At 47.8% G+C, this 18,745-nt stretch overlaps 1 protein-coding gene across 1 annotated transcript; it reads right to left on the bottom strand.

The window, feature by feature from the left end:
- Positions 1-1,061: 1,061 nt before the first annotated feature.
- POP4 (processing of precursor 4, ribonuclease P/MRP subunit (S. cerevisiae)) lies at positions 1,062-12,500 on the bottom strand. Its single transcript, XM_006867299.1, has 7 exons — positions 12,469-12,500; positions 9,594-9,646; positions 5,170-5,393; positions 3,769-3,846; positions 3,525-3,586; positions 2,185-2,286; positions 1,062-1,198 (listed from the first exon to the last, which is right to left on the bottom strand). The coding sequence occupies exons 1-7, from the start codon at positions 12,473-12,475 to the stop codon at positions 1,062-1,064; spliced, it is 663 nt and encodes a 220-aa protein (XP_006867361.1). The 5' UTR covers positions 12,476-12,500.
- Between the last annotated feature and the right edge of the window lie 6,245 nt (positions 12,501-18,745).

The raw sequence follows: 18,745 nt of genomic DNA, 5'->3' as shown, positions 1-18,745 counted from the left end.
GGCTTTCCTAACACCAGACATGGGAAGGCCTGCCTCTGTCTGCCTGCCCAGGGCACAACCTCTCTGTGTTATCACTCCCAGCCTGTTCTCATGCTGGCCTTATCAGCGCCTTGCACAAAGGGCTCACTCAAAACTCAATGCCATCCAGTCAATTCTGACTCAAAGTGACCCTGGATATGGGAGCAGAAAGCCTCGTGGGTTTGAACTGCTGACCTTGTGTTGAGCAGTCCGATGCTTACCTTACAGCACCACCAGGGCTCCCTGTGACTAGAAGGCTCATCAAGCCCTTTAGCAGCAAAAACGGAAGACGGAGGTCAACTAAGCTGTGGCGTGGAGGACTTCGGCTTTCCTAGAAGGCCGGCCCGTGGGAGGAGCTGGGAGTGTCTGATTTTCCTTTCTGTTGGCCAGATTCAGGAAGGAGGCCAGCGTGGGTGAAGCTGCCTGCACCTCAGTCAGCACGGACAAGCAAGGCTTGAGGTGGCCAGAGCCCAGCCACTGAGTGAGTCTCCACACCACCACCCATTCCCCAGTGTTCTCACAGGAGCAGAGGCAGCCTTGGGAAAGTTCAATGGCAGGCAGAACTGAAAATACTGCAGTGTACACTGGGAAAGGCAGTGCTGGATACAGCCAAGTCCAACTCTGGGACTCCCCTGCCCTTCCAGCCTGGGGAATTGCATGAATCGTCCTTTCATCTGGAGCATCTGGATGCCCACGTATATGTTTACATTTATCATAAAAACAACAGATTCATCACAAAGTAGTCAAAAGTATGAGACAGAACTAAAACTCTAATAATCTCACTAGTCAGGACAAGCAGTGTTGATACTGGGGTGTTTGTTGCACATTTTTTCCTTTAAGTTATACAAAAAGAAAGACAGTACAGACAGTTCCAGCGCTGCTCCCGACTTCTTCACCTGTTACACTGTGAGTATCTTCACGGGCCCAAACTGCCCTTCACCGATGGTCCACCGGCAGGGTGGTCTCTAGTCAGATCTCATTTCATCAGTTCTTTCAGGCTGTTTCCAATTTTCTGCCGTTGTGAGCCTTTGGCAGCACAGAATTCACAGGTCAATAGTGCCTTTTGCTTTGAACTTCTTCGCAGACCGCTCACTTGACCGAAGCTGGAATTTGCTCCCGTAAATGTATGAAACAAAGCCATCGATTTCCACGGTGAACACACAGTGCAGCTTAGGGATAACTGCAGGGGAAAGTAAGCTTTAAAAAACCTCCTCAAGGTAACTTCACTTTATGCAGAATATTATTCACAACATGTTTGTATTTAAAAGATTAAGCTAATAGGAAATGGGGAGGCCACAGAGATGAAAGGTGGGGTTAGGGTTAGGGTTATCCTGCTATAAGGCCAGTTTATTCACATTTTAAATGTAAGTTAACATCATTTTTCAGGGTAAAAGGCTATAATCAAACTCTCAAAACCAGAAACTCCCACAAAAAGTTCTGCCTACAGACTTTCAGAGGGGCTCTTGGCTTTATGCTCAGTGGGGAACCTTGTACCCCATCTTCTGAGTTTAAAATGAGAGAAGAATATGCTATAAAACAGAAGAAAGCAGCAAGAAAAAACCAGGCTTAAAATTTAAAAACAACAGCAACAACACTCTCCAACAACTGGTTTTGTAATCTGTGGATCGGTGGGCAAGGCAGGGTGGGGCTGCCCGGATACTGAGCCCGCTGTCCGGAGTCCCTGCTAGAGCCTAGCTGCCTGGGTACTGAGCCTGTACGTGTGTCCTTGGAAGCCCAATCGTCACCACCACGGACACGGTGTGGTCCTCTGGCCTGTGACTACATTCCTTGGGCAGACAGCAGCTCATGGACTTGAGCAGAACTCCTCTACAGGGTTTACAACACTGTGACCTTTCAGAAGCAGACAGCCAAGTGTGCCTTCTGAGGTGTCTCTGGGTGGGTGTGGCCCACCAATCTTCTGGCTAGTAGCTATGCACTTTACCACTTGTGCTACCTGGGGACTCCCTTTGGGTAGGTAGAGGGGTCCTATCTTGGGAGTCAAGAGGCCCAGCCTTTTGGTTTTTCTGGCTGCAGCTGCTGGCCGGACTTGCAAATGCCTCTAGGGAGCGTGGTGGGCTCAGCGGGCTCCCTGAAGCCCTAAGTTAAGGGCTGACAGAGCAGCTGGGGAAGCCACGGCCACGGCCCTTCAGAGACACGGCTGTGTACCTTTCAGGCGGTCTTCTTTGGTGATAATTTTGAAAACGTGCTTTGTCTCCTGTAGGAGGATTCCCGTAGTGCCCACATAAGAGGGGCATTTGGACTTTGTGACTGCAAAGAAAAAGGGTTGGTCAGGGCTTGGGCTTCTGGGGGCTTGGGAAGCAGCAGCCAACCAGGCCTGTGAGGCTTGGGGGCTCAGGTGCTACCCTCTGAGCTGGCGGAGGAAGAAGGCAGCACTGGGGTCGGGCATGCTGGGGGCTGCACAGCTGGGCAGGGACCAGGTTGGATGAGAGCCTGGTTTCCCAATCCCTGGCCCCGGATAATGGCAGCTTCACGCTGCTTCTTACAGGGCACTGTAGGGTCTGCAGGCTGTGTAGCCATGGAAAGCCTTGGAGCAGGGTTCTGGAGTCAAGAGGCCACATACTGCCACCAGAGTACCACCGAGGGCCATGATCCGGCGGCCTGATGAAGCCAAGTCTCACCTGGAAGATCAGAATTGACCTCCATCCCTCGGCAGGGCCACCAGCAGCCCCTCCCCTATCCCACAATCTCCTTCTGAGCCCGCACTGCTCTTGGGAGCTGACACGGCTAAGTCTCTGACAGTGATGAGCGCCATCAGAACAGGGCGTGCACTGGGCTGGGGCCGGTACGGGGCAGTGACACCGGGCCAGGGGCCTGGATCAAGAGAAGACGTCAGCCTGCGAGCAAGCATGATGCTCTAGGCAGAGGCCAAGGCAGGCCAGTGCGGTCAGGTCTGGAACCTGAGGAAGGCACCGAGGAGGCTGAAGTGTACTAATTCCATGGGGGTCCTTGGAGGGGTTTAAGCAGGGAAGGGACATGATGGGAGTCCTTTCTAAAGGCCTCACCCTAGCTGCTCAGTCAGGGAGAGGGTTAGGGGCAACCCAGGAGGATGAGGATGGCTGAGATTCGGGTGCTGGGTGACAGGATGGATTGGAAGTTGGGCATCATGAAGGAAGACACCTGGATGCCTCCCAGGTTTCTGGTCTGAGACCCCAGGGTGAACTGACTGAGGTGGGTAGATCCCTCCACAGAGCTCGGGCTGTGGCGGGGGCAGTGGCATGTGAGCCCAGAGCTCCAGGGAAGGATTTGGCTGTAGGTGTCAGCTCGGAAGGTGCACAGAGACCACGTAGAGTGTGTCCAACAGTGACTCAAACTGGCTAGGAAACTATAACCCCCTAGCTCTCTGCACTGCTGGCCGGGGGGAGATCCAGGAAATTAGCAAAGATGCATGGCTCACTCATATCCACGTGGCCAGGAACATGGCTGATTCTCCACAAGGAGCCACAGTGAGGAACGGGATCCCGATCACGTGCTCTTGGGCCAATTACCTGAGATCATGGCACCATGAAGATCTGCCTTTAACAGCTTGGCCTGAATCATCTGAGGCTGCCTGCAAGGTAAACAGAACCCCCAATTGATTCCAGGAGAAAGTTCTGAGAGAACAAACAGGCCTACACACTTCTGTGGTCAGACAGACAACTCGACTGGCAGGAGTCTCAGCTACCTTTACAACCCAGACCGTCAAGACTTGAGGAGTGCCCCAAAGTGCGAGACTTTGGAAACTCTACTCACGTGTCGGGCTTGAGCCCATTGCACAGGTCCCGGATGTACTGCTTCCAGAGTTCATGTAGGGGGAGAAACAGACTGTACCTGTGGTAAAGTCAGAAACAGGGAAAAAGTTAGATAGGTTTGAGTTTGGAGTTACAGCGTCCAAAGGGTGCCCCTCAAGAGCACAGAACTTGGCTCAAAGCCAACCCAGAACCAGGACCGAGGAACCACTGGGCACTGGTGCAAATTCTGATTCCACAGCTGAAACCAAGGGCCTCATCGGCCGGCCCTCAGGGTCCTCACTGGCGGCGCCCTCTCGAGGCTGAGCCTGTGCTAGCCTCTGAGCTGGGCTGGAGGCACTGGGGTGGTGGGAGCATAAGCAACAACCTCAGACCACAAGGTGGCGCTCATCTGGATTCTCTTCAGAGAGGAACCGACTCAGGCTTGGGGGGGCCCTCTTAGCTTGAAGTTTTCTGTTCCATGAGATTGAACTTAGTAAGTCCTCAGTAGACAGACATTATGACAGTTGTGCAGGTTCCCATGGGAGTCGACAGGTCTGCTGGAAGGTGAGTGGAGAGAGGGCAGGAGCAGGGACCCCAAGGGATTTCCTCTGGGCCCCTTGCTGTCGCCCTGGAGCCTCTGGGGGAATCTGTTTACATGAAGCTGTTGGATCAAGAAATGACAATCACAAGCCCAAACCCAAAGGGAGTTCCACCTGTAAGGACAACACCCAGCCAGGCAAACCAGGCAGGCAGCTGCCCCTTCCTCCACCCAAAGCCCAGCTGATTTCCTGAGAGAGGCCATAGGCAAAGGGCTACACTTTGTCTTCTGAAATGTGGGAGGCTGTTTAACTAGACATCTCTAAAACAAAAGCCCACAGGCAGTCCTAAAACACACAGACTCAGAACTGTGGCCAACGAGGAACAGAGAGTTAGCCAAGGGAGGGACGAGTCCTCCCACAGGAGAGTGAGGCATCCCTTTCAGAAACTTCCTGAAACGTGTGGGCAGCATATTTCTTTGGCAGTAAATCCCTGTGGGTGATTCTGACTAGTGCTATTAAAAGGTACAAAGATTACAGATATATAAAGAGAGAGCAAGCCAGCAGTATCTATTCCTCTTTTCTAAGAAAAAGCTGATAGACAAATAGCTTGTTGCCAAGGGCAACCGCCTCACTTATGGCATGGATCTTATTAGTTAAGGCTAGGACTGATGCCAAACAATCCAAGTCCCCAGTCTCACCATGTCTTGTTATTAAAAGCCAAACCCAAACATAGTGCCAATTGGTAAAGGAAGGCTGCCCCCTTGTGGTAGAAGAGGGAGCGGCAGCCTCAGTGTAAGTGGAGCTGGGCTGTGGCTCCCAAAGTCCACTCTGGGGAGAAAGCTCAAGTCTTGGGAGTAGAAAGGCACAGTAAAGGCCCAGCTTACCTCTGTTGTTCTGGCTTAATGTCAAAGAGCCGCAGCTCCCTCCTCTGCCGGGCAGAGAGGCCTTTGGATTTCTTCCTCTTTTCCCTGCGCTTCTGGCGAGTGAAGTATTCCAGGATGACCGCCTTGCGCTGCAGCCGGTCCTCGAGGGCTTCTGGGGGCAGGCGAGGCATGCTGCGCTTCAGGAAGGCCCTCACGAAGGCCTCGGCCCGACGGCCTCCCAAAGGCTACAGGACATGGGTGCTGCTCACTGCTCTGGCCCGGGCAGCAGAGGAGACTGCCTTCCCCGAGGCTCACGTGCCTCCCACACCCAGTGTCCATAGCGGTGAAGATGTGCAAGGCCAATCAATGCTAAGTCAGGACTGTGTTTGCCATGGAATCCCAAAAGCCAAATACGACTTCCTAACCTGCTTCTCTGAGGTTGTTCTGATGAGGAAAGAGCATGTTCCATCAGGGAGGAAAGCTGGACGGACGCAGGGAAAGCTAGGGACTCCCAGTAGATGCAGGCCCTGACCTTCAGGGAAATGACCGGAACACCAGAGAACAAAGCTACTGCTCGGGGCTGGGCCGAGCCTCAGGGGTGACAATGCATCCACGGCACGGTCTACAGCTGTGGACGTGGTTTGGTGACCCAACCAGAGACGTGCTCCTGCAGCACTCATGGGATAGAACTGCTAAGGGCACTTGGGCACCCGGGCACTGTTAACTGAAAGTGGCTTGGCAGAGAGGCCTGGACATCTGCTCCTGAAAGGTCACAGCCTGGACAACCCTACGAAGCACAATTCTACTCTGAGCCCAGTCAGACCTGGCCCTGGTAGGTTTTTTTCCTTTTTTTTTTTTTTTTTTAACTAATCCGGCTGTAAATGCCTTCAGGCTGATTTCTCAGTAGTAACCCAGCCCCCCTTCCTTCTTTGTGGGGGAAAGAGTAGGAAAATGTCCAATGGGCCCCACATCATCCTCGAGGCAGCGTGTACTTAGGATGACAGTAACTGTGGCTGCTTAGGCCCTGGGCCTTCAGACACTTACGAAGTTGGTTCAGATTCTCCACCACCCTGACCACATGAGAATGATTTGAGTTTTAAAAATACCCAAGTGGTCTTCTTTCATAGAGAAGACAAATAAAGACATAGCTTCCAAAATCTTGACCTCAGCTAACTCCCTCATTATGGATTTAAGTGGAGCTTCAACTGACAAAGCATGCTTGAAGCGTCCGCTTCAATTCTAGTTATGAAATGTGATTTGCCTGCTTGTAAGGGGAGCACAGTGACAAGATCAAATGACGGGATTCACCAGGGCTAGTTTCAGGTGAACATGGTCTGGCGTCCCCTGTGTAGTGGAAGGTGACAGAGGATCAAGAGGTCCCAATTAGGGAGGAGCACAAGAATTACAGACAACAAAGGTAAGTAGTATCACACACACAGTCCTGCATTAACAGTAACAATGAGAGGATCTATAGATAAGAAGGCAAAGGGGCTGCACCCATGAATCTATAGAGCTATGACAGAGGTATTTCCACATGTGTATTTACATGTGCTGCAAGTATATCCATGAACATAGTTGTGCATACGAGGGTCAAAGTCATGAGAACTTCCTAGCCGCAACCAAACATCTTGAAAGAACGAATTGCTAGGCTTGGGGGCTCAGGACTACAGTCTTGAGGGACATCAAAGTTAACTGGCATAAAGGGATGCGGTGGCTCTATATAGTAAACACTGGACTGTAAACCACAAGGTAGGTGGTTTGAGGCCACCAGCCACCCTGTGGGAAAAAGATCAGGCTTTCTGCTCCACAGAGATTTATAAAAAAGCCTCAGAAACCCTATACAGGGGTGCTATGAGTCGGAACCGACTCAACGGCACTTAACAACAAGTGCACAGAGTCAATGTTCTACAGCCTTACTTTGGTGAGTAAGCAACTGGGCTCTTAGAAGCTTGTGAGTGGCCATCCATGATGCAGCTACTGGCCTCTCCCCATCCAGAGCAAAGAAGAGGAAAAGGAAATCAACGACACGTGGAAACAATTCATCCAAAGAACCACTGGACCACACAAACCACGGCCTCCACAACTCTCGAGCACAAGAGCTAAAGCCGTACTTGCTACTATTACTAGCTGTTCTGAAAGGGATCACCACAGAAGGTTCTGGAGAGACTGGGAGAAACATACGGAACAAAACTTAAAATCATAAAAAAGACCCGGTGCTGTAGGATAAGCACTGGACTACAAAGTCAGTTTGAACTGCAAGGCTGGGAAACCCTGTAAAGGGACACTATGAGTTAGCACTGACTGATCGCAATTTAACAACTGATCTGAATCAGACGGTGGAACTCCGGAGCCTACGGTCCCTCTGAATGGAACTCTCACTCCCATGATTCAACTTTCAGCCAAACAACCAGCAACTGACTCACTGATGTAGAGTCGATTCCGGCTCCGAGCAATCCTACGGGACATAGCAGAGCTGCTCCCGAGGTTTTCCATGACTTTTCAAGGTTTTCAGTCTTTACAGGGGCAGACAGCCTCATCTTTCCCTCAAGGAGCAGCTAGTGGGTTTGATCCGCTGACCGGGCAGTTATCAGTCCAGTGTTTACCCACTAAGCCACCAGGGCTCCTTCAGCCAAATAAGAGATAGGCCTATAAGGAGGGCAGTAGTACCAGGAGCATGCATTAGACAGAATAAGGCAGGAAAGACGGACGGATGGAGACAGGAAACACAGGGAAAACGTGGGAAGAGTGCCACTACCTTGGAGGGCAGGCAATCAGTTTCATGAAACAAAGGTGTATGAATTGCTGAATGAAAATGTAATGTGCTCTTTAAACTTCCACCCCCAAACACATACACACGTACCAAAAAAGAAGCATTAGCTTATTATTAATATTTTTATAAGCAATTTAGTGCTTTGGATCCAAAGAAACACATTTAACTTCTGTTCTCAGCCCATTTGCCAGAATTGGGCAAGAGGTCATGCCAAATGGCAAGGGGTCAGGAACCGAATGGACTCAGGCTGAGAGGAGACCCAGAGGTGAGTACCCACTATAAGTCTGTATCATAAAACACGACATGTTGGCTCTGACATGTTGGAACTGTGCTTTTAACGTAGAATTTAAACAATTAAATAGTTTTATAATGTTTAAATATTAGGAACATTTTAATTTACTGTATTCATGATTGTGAAAAGTTGTATTACAAATGTGTGGTTAGAAAAATGACAATTTTTAAGGTATCAGGGTAAGTCAAAAAGTACTGCTACCAGTTCTCTCTCTCTCTCTCTCTCTCTCTCACACACACACACAGGTTTATTCCAAACAAAACATGTTTAAACATGTCTCTACCATTAACGGACAGTTGCAGACAAGTTTGTCTCAGTAATGCACTTGTCTTAGAGTGCTTTTAAATAATTAAAAAAAAAAAAAAAAGATCCAATCAAAACAGTGGCCTCTGCAGACAGTGGGACTCTACCCAGAGAAGCAGTGACACCAGAGATGGAGGCAGAGACGATGACGTGGAGAGATGGAACGGCTGGGGACTTTAGACCCAGAGATGGTTGATTGGTTGATGATGCATGGAAGGGATTGTAACCATGGCAATGAAACGATATATACGATAGGATGAATGCAAAGCTAATGTTCTCACACGTAAACTATCACATAATTCACAATAAAACATTAAAAACAAAACCAAAAAAATAATAGTGGCCTCTGAGGAGATCTGCAGCTCAGAGGTTATGATGACTGATTTTGGGGATGCCAAAGGGGTCATCTGGATAGTTTCTCAGAGGACACTGGATGGCCATAGGGGCTTATCATGAAGCAGTTGTAAGAGAAAGGAGAACTGCATCAGTGAGAAAAAGGCCAGGACAGTTGTACCAAGGAACCCTTTCCCATGATGACAAGCCTTTGAGCACGGCAAGAGCCGTCCTATGAGAAGTTCATTGGGACCTTACCCCACACCCCACCCACCCTACAAGCCTGATTTTGCGCTTTCAGATTGCTTGTTTTTGTTTTCCAAACTCAAAGAACATTTAAAAGGAACATGGTGTGAGGCCCTTGAAGAAATATCATCCGGGGGAGGATCTACAGAGACACAACAGCTTCACATTCTGATATTATTGTTTAATAAAGGTTTCTATGATTTTATAGCAATACTTTTAGACTTACCCTCATATATAGAAATGCTCATTATTTGCTAAGTTCAAAAGATTAATAGTGTTTGTATCAAAAAAAAAAAAAAAGAGGTCCCAATTGATCAAACTTAACTTTGGCACAGCAGGGAAGGAGGCCAGTGTAAAGAAACAGGTCATCAGAACTGACCATGATTGAGCCCAATATGTCTACCAGAAAGAACATCTAAAACATCATCAGAGGCTTCAAAGCAACAGAGCCATCTTTGCTATCACATGTGCCACTCTCAGATCGCCTTGTAAGCACCATACCTCAACATCGGACTCCTTTGCCTCTTTCTGCGCAAGGCCATGGTAGATCACACCTAGGGGAAAAAAACAACAAAAAAGCAGCTGTCAATTCCCGTTGGGTTTGGCCAGAGAGCCAAGACTTTTCCAACGATGACAATAACTAGCTTAGTTGGGTATGGGAGAATGAACAGTGTTACAGAAGAGTGGAGCATCCCAGCTTTCTCAGATGCCTCTTCTCTGCCCTCTGGCCATGTCTATTCCAGAAGTGTCAAGGCTGTGGTTTAAAACAGGGCTGCTCAAGTATTAATGTGTAGGGATCCAAGTGATCTTATTAGAATGTAGATTCTTGAAACTCTACTCCAGCAGCTTGTGTTTCTAACAAGTTTCCAGATGCAAGGAGCTCTGGTAGCACAGTGGTTACGAATCGGGCTGCTAATCTCACAGTCAGCAGTTTGAAACTACCAGCTGCTCCATGGGAGAAAGATGAAGCTTTCTGCTCCCATAAAGATTTACAACCCTTACCCAGAGAAGCAGTGATGCCTCAAATGGAGCCAGAGATGATGACATGGAGCAATGGAGCAGCTGGAGACTTTAGATCCAGAGAGGGAGAGCAACTGTATGCTGAAGACCTGGGGGGTACGGGGGAAGGATTGCATGGAGGGGACTGTAACCACGGCAATGAGATGATATATGATAGAATGAATGTAAAACTAATGTTCTCCCATGTAAACTACCACATAATTCACAATAAAACATTTAAGAAAAAAAAAAGAAAGAAAGCTTTACAGCCTTGGAAACCCTATGCAGGCTGGCTATGAGTTGGAACTGACTCCATGGCACAAAACCACCACCACCACCACTATTATTGCACGCAAGGGACCACCCAGGTTAGAAGATGGGTGCTCAAAACAACCTTCTGAAGTAACTCATTTGAGTCAGTGTGAAATTGCTGTCCAGGCCACAGATGAGTCAATCCTCATTATTCATAGATTCTCTATTGGTGGATTCACTTACTTTTCCTAAAATGTATTTGTAATCTCAATAGTAATACTCTTGGTGTTTCTGCAGTCATGTGCAGAGCAGCAAAAATCTGAGTCGCTCTCATTCCCAGCTGGCTGTCAGTTGTTCCTCCAAGTACAAGAAGGCCACGATGGGCTTCACAGAGAAAATACTTAGCCGTGAACGCCGCACATGCACTGTAGTTACAGTTCTGCTGGCCATGGGTTCAATATTAATGAAACACATATAAAACAAAGTTATATGCTTAATGGCTGGCAAAAATGTTGTGACCAGAGACTTACGGAACCCCAATCTTCTATTTCCCCTAGATGCTGTGATTCACTGTCCCCTAATTTAGGAGTCTTGGTGTGGCACTGTAAGATAAGCACTTGACCACAAAGTTGGTTTGAATCTGAAGGTCGACAGTTCAAACTCACCATTTGCTCCTTGGAAATCGTATTCAGGGTTGCTATGAGTCAGAACCAACTCTACAGCACTTAACAACAACAGCCTTGAATTTCCCCATGGTACTGTGATTCAGTGTTCCCCAATTTAGTTTCTGCTGTGATTTTATAGAACATACGTACTGCGAATGAGAACTGATGCGTTGGTGATTGTAAGATATAAAAACTCCCCCCCCCCATTTTAACATCTAGGAAATTGAAATGTATCATATAATTAATGGTGTCATATAATCTTTTTATAAACTCAAAATATACATTGATTAATGTGGCTTCATCTTTTAGAAACCTCTATATTCTTGTTTCATTTGTCTGAAGTAGAAAACTGTGTCATTGAGGGCAGAATATGAGGTGATCACAGGTCTAGTTTAAGGGTCAAATGACAGGAAAATTTGGTTTGCATAAGCACTGGATTGGTAGCGTAGTGGTTACGAATTGGGCTGCTAATCTCACAGTCAGCAGTTCGAAACTACCAGCTGCTCTGCGGGAGAAAGATGAGGCTTTCTGCTACGGTAAGGATTTATAGCCTCAGAAACCCTGTACAGGGTCACTATGAGCAGCAACTGACTCCAAGGCACATAACAACAACAAGAAGCACTGGACTGAGAACTACAGGGTCAGTGGTTCGAATCCACCAGCCTCTCAACGGGAGAAAGAATTTCTGCTCCTGCAAAGATTTAGTCTTGGAAACCCTATACAGGATAGCTATGAGTCTGAATCGACTCCACAGCACTTAACATCACCATCTATCCATAAAGTCTACCCCAGTTCCTTTCTCCTTCCCTGGATTCCTACAAACCAGGTGGCTATGGGGTCTAGTAATCCCTCAGAGCGACATAAGGATCACAACCGATTTGTAAAGCATGGGACTCCAGGATTCGCTTGTAATAAGTGTTTAGCTGAGACTTGAGTCATTTCTGCAATCGGACACACGTTTGTGAGCACTCGTTACCTGCCAGCACCCGATCCTAGCCCAAGTCCTGTCTTAACAGTGTCATACTCACTTGCCTACAACTACCCTAGGTGCTTCTTTCCTCCTTGGCACATCCCTCCCCAGCATGTTCCCCGCACTTTACACATGACAAGGGTCGTTCACAACAGGTTGGGCAGGCAGCATTCCCTTACAGTAGGTGAAACAGGGTCGCGGAGAGGCGCCCATGCTTGACTACGGTCCCCCAAGGCCTTGGACTCTCCTCCAGAGTCACACACCAAGCACGGAGCAGCCCGCACGGGGAACTAGACTTCAACCACCGTATCAAGCTCGCGCTCTGGGATTCGGTTTCTCTTAAGTAAGGTGGTGAATCCCTTACTTAAGCAGTGCCGTTCCGACTCTGCATTCACAAGTACTCTAGAACCATCTCACCCACCAGCACCAAGTCCCCGACCCTTAAATTCCCACCCCTCTCCAATTCTTCGTGGCCCTGAACCCCACTTACTCTTCATTCTCGATCGCTTCCGGTGCTCTGTGATGACGTCTTCTTCAGCCGCCGCTCAGTCTTTACCTTTCTCTCTGCTTTCTTCAGCCGTCGTTGGTTAGCAGATCCTCTCTCTTCAAGTTTTTGGCGAAGAGGTTCCTTCCCCCGAGGCAGTGAGGAACCTGTCACCGAGAGACTGACACGTTTCTACTTGCCGTCGAATCAGAGGCACTTTGAGCTGGTAGATGGCGCCTCCCGTGACGTCACGGACGCGCGCAGACCTCGCGTGGCTGAGGCGCCGCAGAGCTGATTTTGCAGCGCAGCAAGCGCGAGTCCCGGTGGTTCCGCGCGGCTCTGCCGGGTCCCGGCTTGGCAGGTTGGGAAAGGCTAGGAGCAGTCGGGCTGGGGTTAGGGCGTGTGGACTGCCTTTTAGGTCTAAGGCCTAGCGAGCCGAGCAGCGCTGGATGTTACTCGGAGGTTGGAGACCGCGACTGGGCAGAAATGGGACGGCGATGCTGATGGCTGGGAATGGGATCTAATCTGTGTCCTCCAATCAGTGTTCTTTACAGATTGGGCGAGGTAGCATCCTCTGTGGTCTTGAACTGATATTGAAATAGGAGGCTTAGATTGTAACTGTCTAGGGTGCGGCGCTGTGGGTAAAGCGCTGGACTGCAAGGTCAGATTGAACTGCAAGGTTGGCTATTCAAGCTTACCAGCCGCTCCTCGGAAACCCTATACAAGGTCGCTATGAGTCAGCCCTGAACAAAAGCATGCTGCTAATGAGTCCTGGTGTGGTGCCTTAGGATAAGCTTTCGACTTCAAGGTCGGTTTGAGCTGCAAGGTTGGCGGTTCAAATTCACAAGCCGCTCCTTGAAAACCCTATATAGGGTTGCCGAGTCAGAGGTGACTCTACGGCACTTAGCAACAACAACAACATGCTGCTAACTAGTTGTGGGCCTTACTTTTCCAATCTATTCTGTGAATGGAGTCCGACTGAATGATCTCTGAGCTTTTTTGCAATTCAGCTTTTCTTGAAACCCTGGGGTCCAAGTGTGGTAGGTGCAGCCTCTCAGAAGTGTTGTCCGGAACGGTAGTTTATTTGCTGGGCCAGGCTGGGTGCTGTACGGGAGATTAAGTCGGTGGTTCTCAACCCAGAGTACTGTATATACTTCTTTTATTACAGGGGCGGAAATTCTCAGGGAATGCTGGGAGTATGTCCAGACCATAGCTTGAGAAACAGTGCTCTCAGAACTGCCTTGCTTGGTGACCTGATGCCATTTTGATCTTAAACATAAATTGTTGGTGTGAAGTGCTGTCGAGTTGATTCCGACTTGTAGTGACCCTGTATAGGGTTTCCAAAGAGCAGCAGGTGGGTTTGAACTGCCAACCATTTGGTTCGCAGGCCAGTGCTGATCCTACAGTGCCGCCACACCAGGAGCCCTAAACATAAATTCTTGTTAAATAGAGACCCTGAAATTGAATGCCAGTGAGATGACTCATCCAGATATACAGGTGCCCAGTGAGGTGGAAACCACATTTAAACAAACATTTGTGGTACTTGCAGATGCCTGGGAATAGTTAGGACAAAGTTATTGAAAGCACTCCTGCGTATCCTTAGGGTGTTGGAACGTATTTTAAAATAGCAGCTTGAGACAGCGATGAGCTAAGCAATTTCAGTGCTAAACCACAAGAGGGCACTTTGGAGCAGAACCTTTGTGATTTGGATGTCTGCAAGAAGACAGGCTCTGAAAGCTCTTCTAGGGTTATTAGGACTCTAACTCCAGTTGTTGTTGTTGTTGTTGTTGTTGTTAAGTGCTGTCGAGCAGGCTCTGGCTCGGAGCGACCTTGGATAGGGTTTCTGAGAAGCAGCTGCTAAGTTTGAACCGCGACCTTGTGCCACACCAGGACTTGACCCCGTCTTAAAGGCAAGGCTGCCCTGGATGACTGCCAGTCTTCCCTCCATTTTTGGCTTCATTGTGTTGATGTCGTGGAATGGGCACCCCTGGAGCTGCAGTTAGTCCGCAGTTCCCAGGGTCACTAAAATCATCTTAAAAAAGCAAACAGCACTTGAGTATCTTCAGATATAACTTTATATGTGCATCCTGCAAGGATGTTTGAGATGAAATTACTGTTGATCATACAAAACATTTCGAAGCAATCTGATATCCACGATAGTGGATTAAGTAGATGATGTATGCATTAATTAATTAGGTGGGCTAATTAAATGACTACATTCCAATCATAGGGGAAGAGTCCTTGGAGTCATTTCTAGAGATTCTTATTTTGTAGGTGAGCCCAAGAAACTGCATTAAAAAAAGTGTTCCCAGGTGGTATTTGTTGGGTAATTAGGCTTGGAAAACATATTATTGTGTGTTCAATTAACTTATATGATGGGATATTTTGCAACCATTAAGCATATTCTGTACAATTTTTAAAAAGATAACCCAATAATAAAACCAAATAGATAACACCAAAAAATCTGGGAGAACATAGCCTTTGGCTGGGTTCTCTAGAGAAGTATAATCAGTAAAGCTTATTTATGTATGTAGTTAGAGAGATTTGTCTGAAGGAAATTACTCACATGGTTGTATAGGTTGACAAGTACCTAGTCTGTGGCTGAGGTATCAGGCTAGAAGCTTCTCCTGACTCCTGTAGCTGAAGGGGCTGCAGAGACCCACATGACAGCAGGCTGCTGGATCATGGGTTGCAGAGGCTAATCCCGAGGTGGCAGGCTGTTGGCTCAAGTCCAAAGAGCCGGAGGTCATATGATGAGAGCCAGGTACAGGATCCAGAGTGAACAAAAGCTACTGAGAGGCGCCAAGATCTCTGTATATATTTTATGTAGGCCACACCCCCAGGGGGACTCCCTTTATATTTTATCAGGGCTGTGACCAGACTCAGGGTGTTAATCTCACCCTAGCCCCGTCATTCACATCAGGCTGATCACATCAGACCACATCATGGGGAACAGTTACATCACTCCCTAAAGGCCAAACCAGAGAATCATTGCCCAGCCAAGCTGACACATCACAGACATATACTAAAATACTGAGCATTTTTATAGCTGGGTAAATGAGATTTTCAGATCCCAGATGCTACTCACCAAAGTAGGATGTAAAACATTGTCTTTGTGGACTATGTTGTGCCAATTGGCCACGGTGTCCCCTGGGACTATGGCCCTGAGCCCCCAGACTCAGCAACTCATGGCCTTAAGAAGTTTGATGATAGCTAAGAAGTTTTCATTACTTTGCTTGTTGTCGTCTCTACCACATTCATAGTGTGTTTGCAGTGAAGGTAAATACCCATACACAAACATCCTCTCTTAAACGCTCATGTATTTGTGGGTATATTCCCACTCCCTCTCATAGCTTTTCAGCCTGTATATCTGTCCATGTACGTACCACAGAACACTGTTGTTCCGAGGTTGTGTATGTAACACTATTTACCTCTATCTCCTTTAGCCCTTGCATACCTCCCTGTGTCTTCACCTGTCTTCATCATTCTTCTGCCAGCCACCCTCTTGTAGAGTGCACTCCCCATCACCCGAGTTAACATGTGCCTACCCTCTAGCCCTGGTGTGGCACTGTGGGTTAATGTGCCAGATTTCAAAGCCGTTTGAACTGCTAGGTTAGAGGTTCAAGCTCACCAGCTGCTCCTTGGAAACCCTACACAGGGTTGCTATGGGTCGGAATCAACTTGACAGCATTTAACAACAACAACCCTTTAGCCAGTGAGTTACTCTCCCTTCCCTCCCACCCTTGGTAACCATCAAAGAGAATCTTCCTTTTAGCCTGATAACTTTGTCTTGGGTTTTTACAATAGTGGTCTCATACAATATTTGTCCTTTTGTGATTGAGTAATTTCACTCAGCATGCTATCCTCTAGGTACATTCATATTATGGGGTGTTTTGCAGATTCATCATCATTCTTCACCATTGCATAGTATTCCATTGTGTGTATGTGCCAAAGTTTGTTTATTCACTCTTCCATTGATGGGCATATAAGCTGTCTTCATCTTTTTGCTGTTGTGAATAGTTCTGCGATGAACATCGCTGTGCATATATCTATTCATATTCTGGCTCTTATTTCTTGTGGATATATACCAAGTAGAGGCACTGCTGGGTCATACACTGTTTCTGTTTCCAACTTCTGAGGCAGCACCATACTGTTCTCCATAGTGGTTGCACCATTTTACAATCTCACTAGTAGTGTAGAATGGTCCCAGTCTCTCCACACCCTTGCCAGCATTTGTTGTTTTCTGTTTTTTGAACTTTGCTACTAATGCAGGGGTAAGATGACACCTCATTGTTGTTTTAATATGCATCTCTCTGATGGTCACTATGGGTCAGAACTGATTCAACAGCACTTAACAACAGCAAGGGCTAATGATCGTGAACATTCCTCATATGTTTGTTGGCTGCCCGAATGTCTGCCTTGGTGAAGTGTCTGTTCATGTTGTCTGCCCATTTTTTACATGGGTTGTTTGTCTTTTTCTCATAGTGGTATTGTAGTTTTCTAGAAATTTTAGAGATTAGTCCTTTGTGTGATATGCCCTTGTGGAACCTTTTTTCTCTCAGGTTTCTTTTAGTTTCTGCTTTAAGACATTCAGGGTATGTTGAGTACTCAAGAAAACTTTCACATGGAAGCTCGAAAAATTTAGCTTTGATTGTTCATTAAGTACATATCTATGAAAACTATGGTGATTCAGTGGTGCAAATGGTCAGCTCAACTACTATCGGAAAGGTTGGTGGTTTGAACCCTCCTAAATATGGAGTCCTGGTGTGGCGCTGTGGGTTAATGCGCTGGACTGCAAGGTCGGTGGTTCAAACTCACCAGCCGCTCCTTGGAAACTTTATCTATACAGGGTCGTTGTGGGTCAGAACAGACTCAACAGCATTCACCGACAGCAAAGATGATTCAGAAGACTTGCAGTCTGCTTCCAGAAGGTCACAGCCTTGAAAGCCTAAGGAGCCGTGCTGCTCTGCACCCATGGGATCGCCACGAGTCAGAATCGACTTGACAGCAATTAACAACACACAAATTAGAATCCCCACATGCTGGGTCAGTTTGTGTGTTACCCTGTTTTGGACCATGATTCTCAGTAGTTTGGCTTGTTGTTATCATCCCCAATGATGTGGTCAGCCAATCAGTGCTGTAAGCAGCCCCTAGGATGTGATCATCCAATCAACGGTAAGAAGCGTTTCCTTGGGGATACAGCCTGCATCCAGGGGCAAAACTTGCTCACTTGATCTGGAGACTGTCTCCAGCTCGCCATCATCTGACCGTCCCTTCTCAGGATTCCTCCGCCTCAGCAGCAGCACCCTGGTGTGTGAGGTGCTGATCTTGGCTTTGTCAGCCCCTGCAGCTGTGGGAGCCAGGAGAAGCTTCCAGCATGATATCTGGCCCACAGACCTGGGACTTGCCAGTCTCTATAACTACATGTCCATTTCTCTGAGCTGAATCTCTCTCAACACATACATATGGGGGGGGGGCGCATCAAAATGTTTGTGGAAGTGTGGTGTTAAAAGATACTGAAACTTTCCCGCCAACTCTTTGATACCTCTTGTAGATGCTTCGCTGGTTTTGCTTCTCTAGAGAACCTAGCCTAAGACAGTTTGGTGCTGGAAGAGTAGGGGGCTGCGCTCAGATACCTACAATGTAGAAGTGTCTTTGGAATTGTATAATGGGTTGATACTGGGAGAGTTTTAAGGTACCCAAGGAGCTCTGGTAGCGTAATGGTTACGAATCGGGCTGTGCCACCACAAGGTCAGTAATTTGAAACTATCAGCTGTTCAGCAGGAGAAAGATGAGGCTTTCTGCTCCCGTAAAGATTTACAGCCTCGGAAACCCAGTACAGGGTCGTTATGAGTCAGAACTGACTCCATGGCACATAACAACCACCAGCAAGAGTAAAAGCCCAGGGAGCCCTGTCCTGTAGTGGATTCCAAGCTTAGCTGCTCACTACAAGGTCAGCAGTTTGAATCTACCAGTTACTCCGTGGGAGAAAGATGAGGCTTTCTGGTTTCGTAAATACTGATCACCTCAGCAACCCTGTATGGGGTCACTATGAGTTGGAACCAACTCGGTGACAAACAAACAGCAGCACGACAGTAAAGGCCTGGATTTCCTTGAAAAGACCGTTGGTAGAATGGATATCAAAGGCCCTTCCAGTGAGGGCTCAGAAGGAAGCGAGGAAGGGACTGAGGAGAACTGTCACACCAGAGACAGTGCCACCCACGAGAAGCAGTAGCAGTGAAATGGTGGCAGCCAAATCGGGAGACTGGCACAAGATGGCATG

The sequence above is a fragment of the Chrysochloris asiatica genome, unplaced genomic scaffold (genome assembly GCF_000296735.1).
Source record: "Chrysochloris asiatica unplaced genomic scaffold, ChrAsi1.0 scaffold00104, whole genome shotgun sequence".
NCBI lineage: Eukaryota > Metazoa > Chordata > Mammalia > Afrosoricida > Chrysochloridae > Chrysochloris > Chrysochloris asiatica.
The sequence above is the reverse complement of the archived record's forward strand: the minus strand, read 5'-3'. Positions and strand labels throughout refer to the sequence as shown.